General features: G+C 35.5%; 1 protein-coding gene across 1 annotated transcript in view; it reads right to left on the bottom strand.

Moving 5' to 3' along the window:
* The window catches only part of PDE3A (phosphodiesterase 3A), a 304,450-nt gene that overhangs the window by 91,734 nt on the left and 193,315 nt on the right, over positions 1-19,401 (bottom strand). The window contains exon 2 of the mRNA XM_003792494.2: positions 19,282-19,332. Within this exon, the coding sequence (XP_003792542.1) occupies positions 19,282-19,332 (51 nt within the window). The remainder of the gene's footprint in view (positions 1-19,281; positions 19,333-19,401) is intronic.

Genomic DNA, 19,401 nt, shown 5'->3' with positions numbered 1-19,401 from the left:
GATTGTTATCAAGCTACCACTGAAATGAGAGAGCATTTTTAATCTAATCCATCACAATGTATTGTGTCCACAGAACAAACCTACAAAATAGATGTTATCTCATTCTCCAGAGGAGAAAACCACAACTTCAGAGGTTAAATATCCCATTAAAGTCCTACCTGCATTTAACGGTGGAGTTGGGACCTTTATTACTTCATAGCTCATTCTCTTCGCCACCCCAGCAACCTGCCTTTCAGGCCAGTTAGTGTGCAATCCTACAGCACTATACTTTAAAATGGGTACTTTCACCAAATTCCCAGAAAACTTAATTATAACCTGTTGCTTTCACAGATGTGCAGTCTTGCGAAGATGAGGTATAGTCAATTCTCCCTGCACAGACTGCTGCTACTTAAATTAGAGGTTATGGCATGTTTTGGGGTCTTCCAAAGTTCATATTCCGAGGTAATTTCTACTCCATCATAAATAAGCTCACTTCCTGAACTGTCCTGCTGCATCCGTGGTAAAGTGGAAAGGTTAGCGAGCTCTGCAGGTTTGGAGGGGACCCTCTTCATGTACTGTACGTAATGAATCTAATTTACGGCAGGCAGGCTTGGCAGCCGACAAGGCAGTGCTATGTTTCTGTTGGCTGACATCATCACTTTTTTTTTTGTTAGAAAAGCAATTCTGAAATGTTTGTTTTCTGTACATTTGTAAGACTATTTGGAAAGCCCACTACCTGAAGATTAACCTTGTTTCTGAAACTCTAAATTTGTAGCCTCCCTCATAATACAGGGCTTCTAGTTCTATCATTTTCTAACTGAAATTCAGGTTCAGGAAATCTCAAAGAGATGGAGTTTATTTTAAATGATGTAAATTACCATCCATATTTTAAAACACGAAATTTTGACCTTATATGGTAAATGTTTAATACCTTCGTGGATAGATCAGATTTTACATATATCTTGGTCAGAGACAGCGCAGGCACCGTAGAGAGAAAAGCAGGCTTTTTAAGACAGAGAGCCTTGGGTTGGAACACAAGTTTACCTCTCTCTTCCTCTGTGGCTTTGGCAAGTCATAAAAACTATTCAAATGTGTCTCTCTCCTTGTGAAGAGATAATAATATCTAGAATCCTAGAATATGAGCTACATGAGAGGGAAAGGTCAGCTGTCTTGTAGTCCAGGGAACTGCCTGACCGTCAGGACTGTGCCCACACACGGGAGGTGCCTAAACACCTGAAATGAATCAATTACCTCCCTTCAGGAATTTTTTTTTGTAGATTAAAATAAATGATGTGAATAAAGTACTTGGCACAATATCTGACAAAAAAATACATAGTGCGTTCTTTTTTCCCTTTTGGTTAACTCAGCATATGAGTTTTAGTCCTTTAACTTTAAACTTTTTAGAAATTACTTATCAATGGGTGGTGCCTATGGCTCAAAAGGATAGGGCGCTGGTCCCATATGCTGGAGGTGGCAGGTTCAAACCTAGCCCCGGCCAAAAAAAAAAAGAAATTACTTATCAAGGAGGAGAAACCTAACCTGAAAATCAATGGACAGAAAAGATATAGGAAATCCCTAGTTCAGCATTTTAATCGAAGATGAACCAACATCCCAGTTTGGAGTATCTAATGTGTTTGGAAACAGAATAGTCATTTTGACTGGTTGTAACCAAGTAATGCCAACCAATATGGTATGGGGCAAGATATTACATATTTGCAGTTCTGGTTTCCTATTTCATACATTTTCAAAGATAACTTCTAAGTAAAACGTGACATGCACAGCAGAACTACAGCACTGGAGTAACCACGGCAGGGAAGAATTTTGTCCGAAACATTAAAATCACTTGCCTCATAGCAAATGATTTGTCTACTCAAAGTTATTCTTTCAACAGATATTTATTATACCCTGACACTGTGACAGGGTACTATACAGTTTTATGTTCTTCCATAAATTTTAACATACAACCACAAAAATTCTAAGTATGCCACTAATGCACAAGGAAACACGCAGGAAGAAGGACACTGTCCATCCTCAGATAAATGTAGATTTGGTACTAGATAAATTTTATAAAGTTTCATGACACCAGTATTTTACTTGAGTGGAAAGATCTGGGTTTTATTAGGGATTTTAGCGAAGACTTCTAAACTCATAAAATATTATTTCACATTCTAAGATAGTTTTATGACATTTACAAAAGCATTCTAGAACTTTGGGAATTTTTTTATGGTCTCATGTCCTATTTTTGTATCCCATTAAAAATTAACTAAAATATATATAAAAACAAACCAACCAAGTTTATTATCAACTTGACTGGATTACTTTCCAGATTTCTTGTTAGGTTTTTCAACTGTTCTCTCCTAATAGTATAATTTCTGTTGAAAATCATTAGAGAACAAAAAGGTTATTCATACATTTGAGGGCTATAATTCAGAAAATAGTATCATCGTGTATAAGCAATAATATGATTATATATATATATATTTCAGGTTATTATGAGGTTATAAACAATGAGATCATAATTTCTGAATTTGTTAGGTAGAGTCCTTCTTGCAGTTGTGTTCCACACCCAGAAGGTGGGCCATACACCCCTACTTGTGCCCTTTAAGTAAGAGCACACCAATCCCCACCTTGGTCCCCTGTTACCCAATTGAATAGAATTAAATTTTTCTCCTATGTGGGTATGTGTTAGCTTGTCTGCAGGCTTCATAAAGAAGTTGACTACATTGGAAACTTGCTTTTCCATTCTTGTGATACTTTACAAAAGATGTAAAGTCACCATCTTTTCTTACAGCTGAATAATATTCCATGGTATACAAAACCCACAGCTTGTTAAGCCATTCCAGAGTTTAGGTTGTTTCCACATCTTGGCAATTGTAAATTGAGCTGCAATAAACATTCTAGACTAACTGTCTTTATGATAAAATGATTTTTTTTTCTTCTGGGTAGATGACTAGTAGTGGGGATTGTGGGGTCAAATGAAAGGTCTAATTTGAGTTCTGTAAGAATTCTCCATCCTTCTTTCCAAAGAGGCTGTATTGTGAGTTTGCAGTCCCACCAACAATGTAAAAGTGTTCCCCTCTCTCCACACCAACATCTGCAAATCTCGGATTTTGGGATATGGGCTATTCCCACTGGAGTTAAGCAATGTCTCGGGGTGGTTTTGATTTGCATTTCTCTGAGGATCAGGGACAATGAGCATTTTTTCATGTTTGTTAGCTATTCATCTGTCTTCATCAGAGAAGGTTCTGTTCATGTCTCTTGTCCAGTGATAGATGGGATTGTTTGCTCTTTTCTTTGTTAATTTGAGTTTTCTATCAATCCTAGTTGTCATGCCTCTGTCAGATTTATAATATGCAAATATCTTTTTCCATTCTGAAGGTTGTCTATTGCTTTAATTGTTGTGTACATAGCTGTGCAGAAGCTTTTTAGCTTAAGTCCCATTTTTAATTTTTGTTGTTGTTGTGATTGCTGCTGAAGTCTTCTTCATAAAATCCTTCCCCAGGCAGCCATCCTCAAGAGTTTTTTCCCACAGTTTCTTCTAGGATTTTTATTGTTTCATGTCTTTGATTTAAGTCTTTTATCCATCTTGAGTGAATTTTTGTAAGTGGTAAAAGGTTCAGGTCCAAGTTCAGTCTTTTACATGTGGTTATCCAGTTCTTCCAGCATCCTTTATAAAATAGGGGTTCTTTCCCACCCACCTTCCCATATGCTTTTCTTTGGTTTAATCAAAGATGAGATGGCTATAAGAGACTGGTTTCATCTCTTGGTTTTCTATTTAGTTCCGTATGTCTATGTCTTTATTTTTATGCTGATATCATGCTGTTTTAATCATATGGGCTTATGATATAACATGAAGTCTAGTAGAGTGATGCCTGTGGCTTTGATTTTATAACTAAAAATTATCTTGGCCATCCGGGTTTTTTGTTTCTGATTCTTGTATACACCAATAACAGTCAAATTGAGAGGTTAATCAAATATATAATTCCCTTCACAGTAGCTTCAAAGAAAATGAAATACTTAGGAATACACCTAATAAAAGAGGTGATGGTCCTCTACAAAGAGAATTATGAAACCTTAAGAAAGAAATAGCAGAAGACATTAACAAATGGAAGAACATACCATGCTCTCAGCTGGGAAGAATCAACATTGTTAAAATGTCCATTCTACCTAAAGCAATCTATAGATTCAATGCAATCCCCATTAAAATGCCAGTATTGTACTTTGAAGAACTAGAAAAGATAGTGCTTCGTTTCATAATACGGTATTTTTTAAAGTTCAGATTCTATCAGAGTGATACTGCTTTTTGGTTTTTTTTTTTTTGTAGTTTTTGGCCAGGGTTCAGTTTGAACCCACCACCTCCAGCATATTGAGCCACAGGTGCTGCCACAATACTTGTTTTTTTTTTTTAAATACGCTTTCATTAATACAAATTGAAAGTCCAGTTTTGCTCAACTTAAAGCAAGGTCACACAACAGCCAAACTGTGAAGCAGGTTAGATGAAAGTTCTATGTGCTCAAATTCCCTAATGACTGCCCCATTCACTCAGTCACTGATTTTCGATGTTTCTTGAATAATCTTTTGATGGCAATCACTCTTGGAGATTCAAACGAGACAATTCCTGGATATGAGGATTTTACTGTAGTGGGAAATTCTGTACAGTATTCACATACGATGGATGCAGAACACATTATGAGACTCAGGGATTAAAAACAATTGGGACTCAGATGGTTCAATTATACTGAAGAATAATTTAAGAAGCTAAAAAGGTCTTTATGACAGGCATAAAATGCACTTATAAAACCATGGAAAAATGAAATAGCACGATGCCATCCAGAGTATAGGAAATTTGATTTATATTAGATAGAGAGGGAAAACGTTGATAGAAAAGCTAGTAGGACTTGTGTCCTTTTCTAGAGAGTTAACAGAAGTGACATGATCAAGTTTCAGCTTTAGGGCAGCAGTTTTTTTGTTTTAAGTGTAGAAGTGGATTAAAGGGGTTAAAAAGGATCATGTGTGCAGCTGTGTGTGTTGTACACTGCACAACTCCACTGGGCACCATTCATGTAGACTATAGTTTAAATGACTCTGTTTGGAGTTATGCAACATTACTGCTCTATGTCAGAGGTTGAGGAGAGCAACCTGCATCAGCCTCAAAGTTGTTTCCCTGTCTTTACTCAGTACTTTCATTCCTTTGTCCTCATTGCCACATCGAAAGTTATTCTCATTATCCTTTATCTGTATTAATGCATAAATGACTGAGATCAATTAAAATACCAGGGCACACAAAAAAAATCCAGCTATAACACGAGAACTTCAGGCAGAAGTGATACCAAGGAGACACTGAAATTCATCTGCCATCCATACCGTCCTGTTTTAGTTAAAGGTGTAACTAAAGGTTGGACACTCCGCCTGTTGCCTGGAAAATTCTTAAAATGAAGATTTCCTAGGTCTACCTAAAATCTGGTCAATCAGAATGTTTGGTAAGCTCCCTACATGACACTGAATATGGACACTGCTGATCCATAGAAACAACAGCTTTAAAATAGGACTGTAAGAAATTTATTGTTCTACTAAGTACTGAATGCAAATTAGAGCTGAGTTTAAAAACTCATAGTTTGCCCAGATTTTGAAATTTCAATTAAATGAAGAGCACAGTTACATGACTCTTCTCTGAGATATACACTGGTTTAAGATATTAAGATCTTAATATCTTAGACTGTTCATCACTACTCAGAAACAAAAAGCAAGCACACTTTTATGGAGTTAGCTCATCTACTCTAATAGACCCTTCTTCATAAGACATTCATTAAACAATTTCATATTCAGAATAACTACAATTTTCTTTTATTTTTAATTCAATCGAAATGGCCAGATATCTCCTCATATTCAATCAAACTCCGACTACTCTTGTGCTCTATCCATTTGTCCAAATAGTATCTTATTAGAGGACAAAAAAATAACTCACTCCCCTTCTATGTTCTAACCCTTTTGATGACTCAAGAGAGCAGAGGTTTTTCTTCCTTTCTTGCTTTTCATCATAAGTTCTTGTCTGTAAGTTAAATTTCTACTTCTTCTAGAATATTTATCCAGACACGCTGATGGTCTATGAGCATGCAACAGATTTTTAATACTTTTCTTGAAATCTTGTATTTAGAATGGAATGCAATACTTGCAGGGGTCAATTGGCCAGTACACAATTTATTGGATTAATTCTTCTGCTCTGTGTGCCATAATGACTACTGTTAATGAAGCCCAAAGTGGCACTTGCTATTAGAAAATCCATATGATATTGGGTTTGAAGGTAACCCTAACTTCTAAGCCTTACCTTTGGTTTTTTCATTTGCTTTTAAACAATACACATACTGGAACTTCATTAAAAATTTAAGTACAAAATTTTATTTTCCTCCTCCTCTATTTAACCTTGTTAGTTTAAAATTTCAAACTGGAATTTAATGAGAAAACATTCAAAATTCTTATTCTGTCACTCACACACTGGCCACACACCATGCTTTTGAATGTCAAAATGTAAGAACGCATTCTGTGCCTATATCAGTCATTGAAAAGTATTAAATAGGGTGAGCCCTTAATGGGTTTTGCAATCCTCATCATTATTGTGTGATTTTTGTGATTTTTGCTCTGCAAAAACTATTCTATTGTGTGTAAATAAGACAATCCTTACTAGGTTACAAAAGAAGATAATTACACTATCTATAGTCCTAACTCTCACATAAATGATTAAATAAACTTTTAAAATAAAAAATACATACAACACTTTTGCCTTCTAAGTTATTAAAAACCACCATTAAATAGTTATATACAATACATAGAACATAACATTTTTAAAAGACCATGTAGTGAGACATAATAACAGTTCTCCAATTTTATAGTTTTTCTAAATGAAGCTGATTTTAAGAAGTTGACCTAGTGACTATTACAGGGATGATTTTCTAAACATTTCACAAAAAAATTAAGTGTCATTATCAAAGCTAGTCTATCTGGAAAAGATTATTTAATGTTAACATTCTTGTGTTTGTTCTTAATAGCTCCAAAGAGGTAATAATTTTATTTTTAGTACAGGGAATACTGATGACAGCCCTCATGCATTTATGATAACTTATTTTTATGTAATTAAGCATGAATATAGTGGTTAGGCCTTTTCTGGATAGTATTAAATGAGGTGCTTTTTGCATATACCAGTATATATTTATTAATGTACTCAGTTTAAAAAAATAAAAATCAACCAATCTTGCTTGTCTCCTTGAAAAGCTAATCTTTTCCTTTTTCTTTTCCATAGTATCTAATACTTTTTCATACTCTCTGAAATAATTTTTCCCACAGATGTAAATTCTCATAAGGTCTCATATAGGAAAATAAATTTAAGAGACTATATATATTAATTGGGATAATGGATACATCACAAAAAAGTTTAATATGGATATTTCTAAGCAACTGTCTAGCTATCCATTAACAAAAAACTATCAAATGGAGCAAGATGTTAAATTTACTGAATTTAAGTTGTGAATATATAGTTTATTGATGTGATTCACTGTACTTTGCTATGTGTTTGAAATACTGCATAATATTAAAAAAGAAGCTGTCAAATATCTAATATCTAATGTAATAAATGGGAGCCTCCCTTGTGCTTCTAGACATGTACAAAATAGGCAAAGGTATTCAATATGAACCCTGTTCATTTCGGGAAAATTGCCTACTGCCTATACTATGTTCATTGATTAGGATTTTCATGACCACTGATGAATAAAAAGATGAAAACAGAATGTCCTTTACACTCATTTAGAAGTCAGAGATATCACTTATAATCCAATTTTTTCCCAATTAACTCGCTCTTGGCAAAAATAGTCAATGTTTTAAATTAGTTAACTATGTCCGCAATGCACAGATAAAAAGCATTATGATTTTCACGAAAATTAAATCTTAATGCTTTTCCCTTATGCCAAAAGAATTTGTCAAATGCAAATAACATCCATTACAAAATGAGAATGGCTTTTTCTATTTATGCAGATACAGAAAATAGTTAACGAAATAGTTCCGCAAAGATATAATCTTAGAATTGCATTTAAACCTATCAGGTTATTTTTAAAAGATATTAACATTTCTCGTTTTAAACTTGCACTGAATCAGCAGCAATCTGCATTATTGCGGTGAGAAATAAAAACAAATACTTTTTAAGGAAATTTCAGTTTGGTATGATTATTTATCATGTGAAGTTAAAATAATGCTTTTTTTTCCTCTCCTGTCTTTTTCCATAAACAAAAGCCACAGTGCCAAGGCCAAAACATAAGAAATAGTAAAATTATATATTTTTCTTCTTTTTGAACAGAAATAGCAATGCCAAGTTCAGTTTGTTCCATTGATTTTAAGCCAAATAAATAGCAAAAAATAGTGAAAAGCCTGGTCACATCATGTGTCATAGGTTTCTATTAAAGTCCTTATGTAAATTTCAGATCTCTGAGCTGCATGAGACAGGATTACTCCTGAGTTTAAAAATTCTCTGTGATAAGAAAAAAGAAAAAATGGAGGGAAGAGAAGGCGTATATGTGCTTTGAGAATAAGAACACATATTCCTGTAGGAAAAAGTCTGTATTTAAGTATTATCTTCTCCTTAACCCCAACATGACAAATTATTCCTGCTATTATAATATCAATTGAGAGTCAAAGTAATCAGAGTCTATCCTACAAGATGGCATCATAGATATTAAAATTAGCAAGTCCTAGCTTACTTGCATGCTTTAGAAATGGAGGAGCGTGAAGCAGAGGAATAGCCTAAATAAAACAGAAAGCTTTTTGGCCTTGTTATGCATGCTTTAGAAATAATTTCTCTGAATCCCAAAGGGGAGGCTGTATTTTACTGTGAGTTATCACAGGAAATTCCTCAAGACACACTGGTTCAGCAAAAGTTACTTGCATACATTAAACTCTAAGTTCACAATTTATAACATGTTCTCATTTTATTTTAGAAATATTAATTAAAAATTCACTCTGTGCTGGGCTGGCATCAGTCTAAGACTGACGACGGCAATCACACTCTTTAGCAAACCTTAAAGTTATGCCGGGGATTTCTACATCAAAAAGAGAACTAAATTGTCCCAGGATTAGGTTTTCACAAACTTACATAGTGAAGTATAATATTTTAAAGAAAATCATAGAAAGCCTTGAATATACAAGCAGGCGTCATACCGTCACCTTTGAGATAGTAGGACTGTCAAGTTAAGGAAGGAAAGTCACTGTAAACCTGACCCCAAGGTCAAACTGTGTTTCAAACCTGCCAAACTCCAAATCATTGTTCCCAGAATGAAGAGGTGATGGCTTACTAACCTTCTCAATGCCCTTGAATGGTTCTGTTCACATCTTTCCTCCAAGATGGTCTTTTTTATACTTCACAATTCTTTTACCTGACTGCCTCTCCTGTGTCCTTTTTTTTTTTTTTTTTTCAGTTTTTGTCTGGGGCTGGGTTTGAATCCGCCACCTCCAGCATATGAGGCTGGTGCCCTACTCCTTTGAGCCACAGGTGCCGCCCATGCCTTAAGACAATTTTATTAATATTAAATATTGTTTAGACATAATGAATCCATAGAATTGCTTTGTGGTGATCTTATTTTGAATTTGAGAACTAATACGCATTGAGTTGAGAGTTGCTTTTATATTTTTATTTATTTGTTTTTTAATTTCAGGTTTCAGTGAGGGTACAGACCACCAAGTCACAGTATTTGAATTTGTCAGGGAGAGCCCCTCTTGTAGTTATGTCCCGCGCCCAAACAATGTGCCATATACCCCTACGTTGTGCCCATTCAGTGGGAGCACCCCAAACCTTCCCTCCCTTCTTCTGCCTCTCCCCAACTTGAATTTTACTCAATACCAATATGAAGCCAGTAGATGATCAAACTAGGCCGAAGAGGAGAAAAACTCATTTCTTCCCCGTCATCTTTGGTAGACAGCTTCTTTCCTCCTCTACTCCAGTCCTTTGAGAATCAGAGCTTCTACATCTGTTTGCACGTCTTTGCCTTCCTGACTGGTCGCGCTCGTTTACTTTTGAAATTCTTACTCCATCTGCTTGTCTCCCCCACAATCTTCTGAGCTGTGTTTTTATCCCAAAGGGTTTTGTAAAGATCGCTCTTTTTAAGTGTGCGTTATTTGTACTGTGTAAACAACTTTCTCTAAACTCTGGACTTCAAATGATTTGAAAACAAAAGAAGACAGATGCAAAATTCCAAACTGGAAATAGCTGTCGAGATCCAAGTGTGAATGGTCACCCAGAAGTATTGAGCCACAGAACTCAGAGAGCAAACTGCTTAAAGTTTGATAACCTGCAGGTTTCTATAAAACACGCTTTAACGTGTGATACTCAGGAGTTTTCCAGGAATTGATCATTGTTTAATACATCACTCACATGCAGATAAAAATACAAAAACCAAAACAAATCAAAAAACCATATGCTCAAACCTGACAAGAAACTTTATTTGTGTGACTTTTAAGATAATTTCAGTTATATCTCCGATGTATTTCCAAGGTTCTTCTGTATAATTATTGGCCTCAGTTGCCTGGATTTACTTACATTTATTTACATGATGGCCACGTAGAATGAGGCAACTATGCAATGCTGAGAACAGAGCTGAGGAAGCCATCTTTGTTCTCCCAATATAAAACTTAAAAAAATTAAATTAGTCTCTTTAATGACGATATAAAATCTTGGAGAGAAGGTCATTAATAGTCTTTTAGTTTATCCCCTAAAATGAGGAAAAAGAAAAATTCCTATACCATCATATGGATTTTAAAGCTATGAGAAATACATATTTATTTATACATGTAAACTGAATATTCATTAATAAGAAATTAAATAAAAATATTCACTAAAAATTGTACCAAGCATGTACTGAAAACCTGAATCTTGACCTTTTTGGTTAGTATTCCAAAACAGATATTAATAGTTATCTTAAAAGATCAACCATTTCCCATTGCCTTTCCTGAATTCACTCTTAACTAGTATTAACTAGCTACTTAACTAGTATTCTAACTATCACATTATCTCCTTGGTCTCTTCTTACCTTCACCTACCTTCCTATCTGAGAATTTATTCTAGTCTTAGATTTTTTTTTTTCCACTATGGAATCTGATTATATTTGGCACAATCATTTTTTTTCATCAGTTTTATCTAAAAGTAGAGTAACAATTTAAAAAGTCACCCCCAAACTTCCCTTTTGGAGTGTGCTTTCACGATTAATGAGAAACCAGATCTGCTCTAAGCCCGAGACCGTGTAATATCATCTAGTATTGGGTACAGTTATTTCCCTTTGTTAAATATCATAATTCCTGATAAAAAGTTAACTGTTCTCAAGTTAGCATATCTTTTTTTTTTTCTGTTAGTCTAGCAAGTGTAAAACAAAACTTAAGAGCTGGAAAATTCATTTCCAAACATTATGTATTTATGTTATAGAAAGTTACATGAAAAATACTTGAATTAATTTTCTTAATAGTCATAAGATATTTGGGGGGAAAAATAATAAAAGTCACAACTGTAAGGGTGGTCAGACACTATGGCTTAACATGATTAAGTATTACCAGTGATTTTATTTCTCTCAAAATAGGCTTTTGAATACTTAGTAATTTAACTATTGCTTACAGCTCCTACAGATAAATACCTATCATCAGTGGCTGCTTATACATTGCTTTATTCGGTTTCATGTAAGGTACCACAAGGTTCTGATTTGGCAAAGCAAGCATAAAACATTACACATGTCATGTGAATGATGTCCACGGTACCCAAGATAAGAGGGTCATTCAATAAGCACTAAACAACATGTCTCCTAATCTAGAAACATGGGGAAAAAATAAAAACATAGATGCCAGTGGCAATTTTCCCTTTTATTTCTGTAGACTTGTTTGATTCCTGTTCATCAGTGTTCTTTTAAAGAGACCAGGGCCTTTAATAAAGAGCAACTCACTCAAGATCATCAGTTTCCTAAAAACACATTTTCCACGCAACCATCATGTGGACAGAGCCACACTCTCTCTCCAGCTGCTCCTGTGAATCACTTGAATACATAAGTGTGGGAAGAGTGCGTCTCCCTCCTTCCCTGCCCCAGTTTCCTAGGACATAATTCAACAGGGGGAGAAAGACTACACAATAAAATGAATCCATTTTTTTAAATTGCTGTTTGACAGATTTAAAGATGCAAACAAAAAGCCTGAAAGCATAAATACTTGAAGAATTATTTTCCCATTTTCCTGCATGAAGTGTCAAAATTAATCAGTAAATATTTCTTTACTATCTCTTACGTGCTTGGCAATGAGATTATTCTATAATCACACTGGTTCTCAACTAAAAGCTATTTGGCCTCCCAGGGGGCGTTTGACAATGTCTGGAGCCATTTTTCTTATCATAACTGGGCAGCAGATAGGGAGGGGTTGCTTATGGCCTTACTGGGTAGAGATCAGGGACATCAGGAAAAATAATACCCTGGTGGGTTCAGTTGTTAAAGAGAAACACTGTTTCCCTTTCTCTGAGGAGACTGTCTCTGCATCCTTCGACACTGGCATTGTGTGGCTGTTGTCAACAATATCCCTCGTAGGACAAATTTTCTAAGACTGCGTGTGTCTTTGTAAAGTTTGTCAACTCAAATTAAAGACGTTAAAACTAAGCAGCAACTAGATAACAGCAATTGCACAGAGCAAGTAAGAGTAAAAAAAAGACTGATTGCCACTATAGATCTAACCAAAGGATGCAACGTAAACTACGTAGAGGTCGTCGTAATGGAGAAGATGGACGTGATCTTTAGGCCCCTTCTTATCGCTACTGAATGAGATGACGAGGCTGCCCCTACTATGAATGGAGCCCAGCAAATATTTTTTGTGGGCTTCCTGTCCATCTGAACAGAATTGAAACAAATTTCACAATACAACACACAAAGAAAACCAATCCTAGAAAATGCAACGCACAAAAATTTCACTAGAGAGTGGCCCCAAATGAAACAATTATCAGAAAATTTTCTAAACTAATACTAACAGTTGTTAGGTTAACATGGAAAAATGAAAAAAGGAAAAAGAAATGCAATAAAAAAACATTACATTTCTAGGAAAAGTAACACTGGTATCCAGCTCTATCTAGGGCAGTGTTTTCAACCTTTTTTTATCTCACGGCACACTTGAACCTATCGTTAACTTCTGTGGTACACTTATATTATGTTGATCAAAAAAAGAGTCAAAAGAGTAAATGCATTCATTGACTGTGCTTTGGACGCTTTCAAAAATAATTTAATTAATGTAAAAATTTTCACAGCACATCTGAGATCCTCCCAAGGCACATCAGTGTGCTGCGACTCTCTGGTTGGAAATCTGATGTAGGGCATAATTATTCCATACTGGACATTTAGGAGATGTCATAATAGACTCCCAATCTGCCTCCTGTAATTCCTTGGAATAAATTCCTGGGAAACATGGTTGGTCATCTTTCTAAAATGCATTTATAAAGTTTAATAAATTATCTACACTAATATTCTACACACCGCTTGAAGGCAATCTCGTCACAGTCCCTTATCAAAAACAAATTGCAAGGGTACAAGTCAAATCTATCAAGTATTGAACACAAATGTCTTAACACTGTGATTAAGTAAATGAAGTAAAAGCTATGTTAATTAGTAGGATGTAAGCACTCCAATTTGTACAAATAATCAACACATTGAATCCCACGAAGGCATAAACGTATTCATGAGCTATGTATATGTGACTTAATAAAAAAAAATTATTTAACCCAGAAAAGAATTGACCTATCACTGACTTGGACTATTAGCAGGAAATGTTTAGGTGTCAACTTTGGTAGCGATTATTAACAGATCCGTTCTCTTGGATACCCAAGTAGATAAAGAAGTTAAGTGCAATGACTTTCCTATCAAAATTCATTGTTGAGACTTAACATAATGCTACAAAAGCTAGCTGATCTCGGTAGCTGCTGCTTATTCTACAACTTTTACAGTTTGGAGCCTCTACTACTTGGTAGACCATGAAAGACATGCTATTCAACAGTCCACAGATCATTTTCAAGTTGATAGGCTAGTGCATTTAATAACTTTTCTGTATCAGAATATCCACCTATCTTCTTGCATTATAGGAGTACACACAACACTTCAACTATTTAGAAACACACAAACCCAAATTTCATACTTTAAAGAAATGCTTCAATTATTTGAAGACTAGACGGCTATGACAATTTATTTCTTAGTAATTATTTTTATGTCGATTTAATAAAACCTGACTGACATCGATACTATTCTAAATAACTAAAGAACCTGCTAGTATTTATCTATTGACAAATGAAGACTTGCTGGGGCCAAGTAGATTAAAATGTTAGGAGGTTCACAAATGGAACTAATCCTTTCCATAAGGACCCTCGACTAAAAAAATAAGTAACTTTTTGGCTCCCTAGAATCCTGTCCTACCACTTGTAAGTTTTTCAAAGGACAGTGTATTTTCTATTGTCTCTCTCAACTTCCCCCTGGAAAACTTTTCTTAAAGAATTTAAAGGAAAAAAAAAAAAAGAAAGTAATTGCCTTCTGAGAATTCCATCCCCTGATTTCACTTGGCATTACTGGGAACGCTGCCAAATGAGAGTTCTGCCTGCCACTGAAAGTTTATTTATCATTTAGCATCTTTCCTGTATTTGATGATCTACTCTTTGAGAGTTTAGACTTAAAAAAAAAAAAAAAAGAAGAAGAAGAAAAATCAGCCAGAAAGCCATGAGTGAGCTGATGAATTCTATCAGAGAGTTACTGAGAATAAGGCAAAACAAGGCAACTTGAAGGAAATTCTTGCTGAGTCTAAAGAATCATATGCAATTACATGCTGGAACTGATTTGACACATGATCGGCATTTTTCTATAGGATAAGTATTTAATATACAAGGCTCACCTTCTTAAATTTGGTGATAATGAAGATATAATTTTGGAGAAAAAAGAAAAATTTGAGATGATCTCTTATTGATAAGCACCGAGGGGGAAGCCAGAAGCTGAACTCCATCCTAGCAGTGATGAAGGCTGACTGCAGATAAAACTATAGGCCACTGGAAGGCCAAAGTTGTTTTTTGATTCCTCAAAGGCAAAAAAGAAAGTGCCTGAAATACAGTCATGTTTTTCAGATCAAAGTACAATATGCTCACATTCCTCTGGCAAGCCTCCTCATTCACATGTGAGACAGCTCTGTGCTTCCTACTGGACGTGTCTCAGTGCTCAGAAACCAAGCAAGTCCTCCGATTTAGATTATCTAAGACAACACGTATTCTGCGTGTTTTCCACCATTCAAGATTTTTCAGTATTATATCCCTAACTTGACTCACCTGTCTCTACCAAAAAAAAAAAAAAAAAAAAAAAAAAAGAAGTCTTTAAGTTCACGACTTTTTTTTTTGTTTTATAATATATGTCCTTATTTTTTTTTTTTTTAACTTTTTGTTAGAGGTATCTCTACGGTCTTTCCAAAGCTGCTATATCTGTACTTTCTGGCAATTTTTTTATCCAGTAGTGCATTGGAGAACAGGGCCAGATTTCCTGAAATAGTGTAAATGGAGGGATGGGAGGCGGCGGGGAGTTGGTTGGCTGGGAGGAAAACATGGAGACAGGTGCCAGAAGGACCACTTTGGAAGAAAGTACGTTCAGTCCTTAACTCACTACCGAGAATGTGCAGGGCTCTCTTTTTCACACTGATTCTTCATCTGTCAGTAATTAAGACGCACATCTCATCTTGGCATAAAAAGAGATTTCCCTCCCTTCTGCTGACACTTCTTTCTGTAACACTAAATTTCCTTCAAAACAAAGCTCCTCCGAGAGAACGTGCTACTATCTTCCACAAGTCTCTTCTGTCCTGCTTTCTACCACTTCTCAAACCTGCTTTCTCATAGTTCCCCAGTGGCTTCCTAATCACTAAATCCAAAGACGACATTTATTTTTTTCTTGAACTTCTGCATTCTCAGCCCTCTCTTTGGTAAACTTGACAGTACACTGCTTCTGATTCTGAATTGCTTTTCCTTCACCTGGTTCCTAGTGTGACCATGTGAATTTAATAATTCCATCCCCAGATGCCTTCCAGTGTTTTCAGGGAGTGGTCTCCAAGAATTGGCCTTTTTCGGTTTTTCTCTTTTAATATTTTTCCAAGACTCTATCTACTGGTGTAGTTCTGTTATCACCTCTCTGTCCAGCATTCCCAAGTTTCCATCTTCTGCTCTAACCAGGCATCAGAGTGACCCCTCGAGTATCTGTCTGAAACTTCTTTTGGAATTATAGTCTTCACTTCTCACTCGAGGTTGCTAACACTGACCTCCTCGTCTTCTCTCTAAACTGCTCCGTATCAAAGGCTGTAATTCTTCTAGTGCTTGGCTTCAAACTCGCTACCTTCCTCACATCCTTCTCCTTTCTAATTAATAATATCTGGCATTCTGTGATCATTCTTTCACAATAGTTCTCCGCAGTGATCCCAACCCGATCAGTGTCTATAAAGTAATTCACAAATGTCCCAATGTATCCCACAGTCTTCCCAGTTCAGACTTTTTACTCAAGCTTTTCCATTAGCCTTTCTGATATCATCACTTCTAAGTAGTTCCTACTTCTCCGAAGAAAGGAACACTCATACTCCTTTCCACCTAAAGCTCATCCCACTTTATTTATATACAGTCATGCATTGCTTACCAACAGTGATACTTTCTGAGAAATGTGTCATTAGGTGATTTTGTCCTACAAATATCATTAAGGGGACTCACACAAACTGGATGGTCCAGTCTGCTACACGCCAAGGCTGTATGTATAGGCTGCAAACCTACACAGCATGTTATTGTACCTAATGTTGTGATGTTGGAGGCAACTGTAACACAATGGTAAGTATCTGTGTACTAGGCATAGAAATGGTACAGTCAAAATACTCTCATGGCACCACCATCCTATATGTGGTTTGTCATTGACAGAAACATCATTATGTGGTATATGACTGTATTTAATATTGCAACCACCAGATGGCCTTTAGTAGTGAATTATATATACAAGTATAGCTCTATTTCCAACTACAATTTAGAAAACAGTAATCTTGTCATTCAGTTTTTCCTCAGAATTAGACCCACCACAGCGATGTACACATAAGGGATGCTTAAAAACCCATCTAAATTTAACTAAACGGAGAGAGGATTTGACAAGGCTTTGGGGGATTAGTAAAATATTCAGAGATCTGTGTTCCAATGCAGCCGATCTGAAATTCCCTTTGAAAGGCTGAAAAGTTTTAGAATTATTATCCAAGAAAATAATAGCAAGATAAGAAGGGATCAGTGGTGTAAAACACACAGTATCTCTTTGTTTTCCAGTAAGGAATTGGAATCTGGTAAGAGGTTATTATTTAATGCTTAATTTTCATCTACCTGGAATTTCCAAAGAATAACTTTTTCCTGTCGTTTTTTTATTTTCTGCTGTGTGTATTTTTGCTTTTGACTTTGACAGTTTTTACCCGAGTTGGGGAATCCAAGTGGGATAAAGGTATACTACTTCAGAATATTTTTCTGGTGGAGAGATCCAAGAAAGACATTGATGCTGATGACAGTAATTCATGCAAGTACTTCTGATGCTTTTGTTTTTCCTACCACCTCAGGCTTTTCAAGATCATCCAACTTTATTTATGAAAATATTTTGTGTGTACATGTGAAATTCTGAAGTTTTCTAGCTGTATGTACTATCTGGAAGTTTGAAAATTTTCACTGTGGGTTCATTACATTTAATGTTAACACAAACAATATTGTATTTTTATGAGTTTTTTTTTTTAATTTACAGGGACAGAGTTACTAATCCAAAGTGAAGATGAATTATGTAACAGTAGGCCATATGTGGACCAAACACTATATATTTTTAACAATAATTTACATATATACATAAATAACACTACATTGCTATAAGGGACACGTCTTCAGCACATTGCTGGGCATGTTTTTGGTACGAACATGCCTTTGGTGGCAATAGTCAGAAACCAAGGCTTTCACACTTAGGCTTATCCTCATTTTCTAACTAGTTTAGAATCGCGAGAATTTACTCTACATTAATTTCATCATTTTATTACCAACCTTGCAGCAAATTCTGATTTAAAGCTTTCTTATAGATGTATTCAGAGGGGAAGTTGCCAGAGAACATGAAGCAGGAGAGGTGGGGGCGGGGGGAAGCAGAAAAGTGTTATGTTCTTTAGGATACCCCTAGTGTAACTTGATTGGTTCATAATACTGATGAACCAAATGGAAAATGAGCAAACATAAAAACAGCGATTGAAATCTCAACTGAAACAACCAATTGACTTGGCTTTATTTTCCCAGTGACCTAACTAAATACAGTTATCCACACAAACATCAGGACAAGACCACCGTACACCAGGTTTATAAAACACCTGGGGAAAGTTCGCAATTCACCACCAATTTTCAGATACGGTTTTGCACGGTCTACTCTTTTTAATTATATTTTTACTGGCAATAGAAAATGTGCTCAGTAGGAGTAAAAATTTCCACCCACTTAATTTTCATGGTGCACGTGGACAGTCAGGTAACCATAAGCTGCTACGAGACAAACTAGTTTTCTATTCCACTGCAAAATCCTCCAGGAGGAGAGAGAATTTCCTTCGTGTAAGACGCAGCCTTTATGCTGTCAGGCAAAGTAATTATGGAAGCAAAACAAATCCACATTGTCTAATTAGGTCATTAAAAAAGCATAAATGCGTCATGGAAGCTTTTCTCCTTGCCTAAGACATAAAGTAAGACAATGAAAACAGTCTGGTAATATAGAAAGGTTTAGAATTTGTTTCTTTTCAAAAATAATAGGCCTTTTCATCTCTTTCCCTTCAATGCAGACAGTTAATTTAGAGACAAAAATCGTCTAATTAGTTCAAAGTTTACCCTGATTATATTTCAAAATATTTAACCCAAACCAGGAAGATAGAGGAAAAAAAGAAAAAAGATGGGACGATTATCAAAGGAAATAAATAAAATCAAGAGCGTGGGTTGCTGATCCAAATGTATTCTACAGAGACAAGATAAATATAAAATCTATATTCAAATAAACACAACCAATCTGGGATATGAGAATGCTCTTAGGAAGAATATACTGGCATCTGCCTTGGGGATTTGAAAGCCAGGCTTTAATTACAGCTGACTTAAATAAAAACAAATGGCACGATTGTCTTGCTTCTTCCTCTTTCTACTTCTTATTATTTCTTGAGTTTTTGAAAACTCCTGGCTGAAAGTATTAGAAAAACAAAGTAAGAAAAAAACAAAGAGAAGACATTTACCTGTGATCCCCGGGGCCCTCGTTTGTGGTCCCATTCTGAATGCCCCATGAGCTGGAAAAGATAAGGTAAAAATGACAATAAATTAAATGATTATTTTACCTGGCCAATATTTGTATTCTT

This window comes from Otolemur garnettii, unplaced genomic scaffold (assembly GCF_000181295.1).
Source record: "Otolemur garnettii isolate 467f Iridium unplaced genomic scaffold, OtoGar3 scaffold00057, whole genome shotgun sequence".
NCBI classification, from domain to species: Eukaryota; Metazoa; Chordata; class Mammalia; order Primates; family Galagidae; genus Otolemur; species Otolemur garnettii.
Note: the sequence above shows the minus strand (reverse complement) of the source record. Positions and strands in the feature narration are given on the sequence as shown.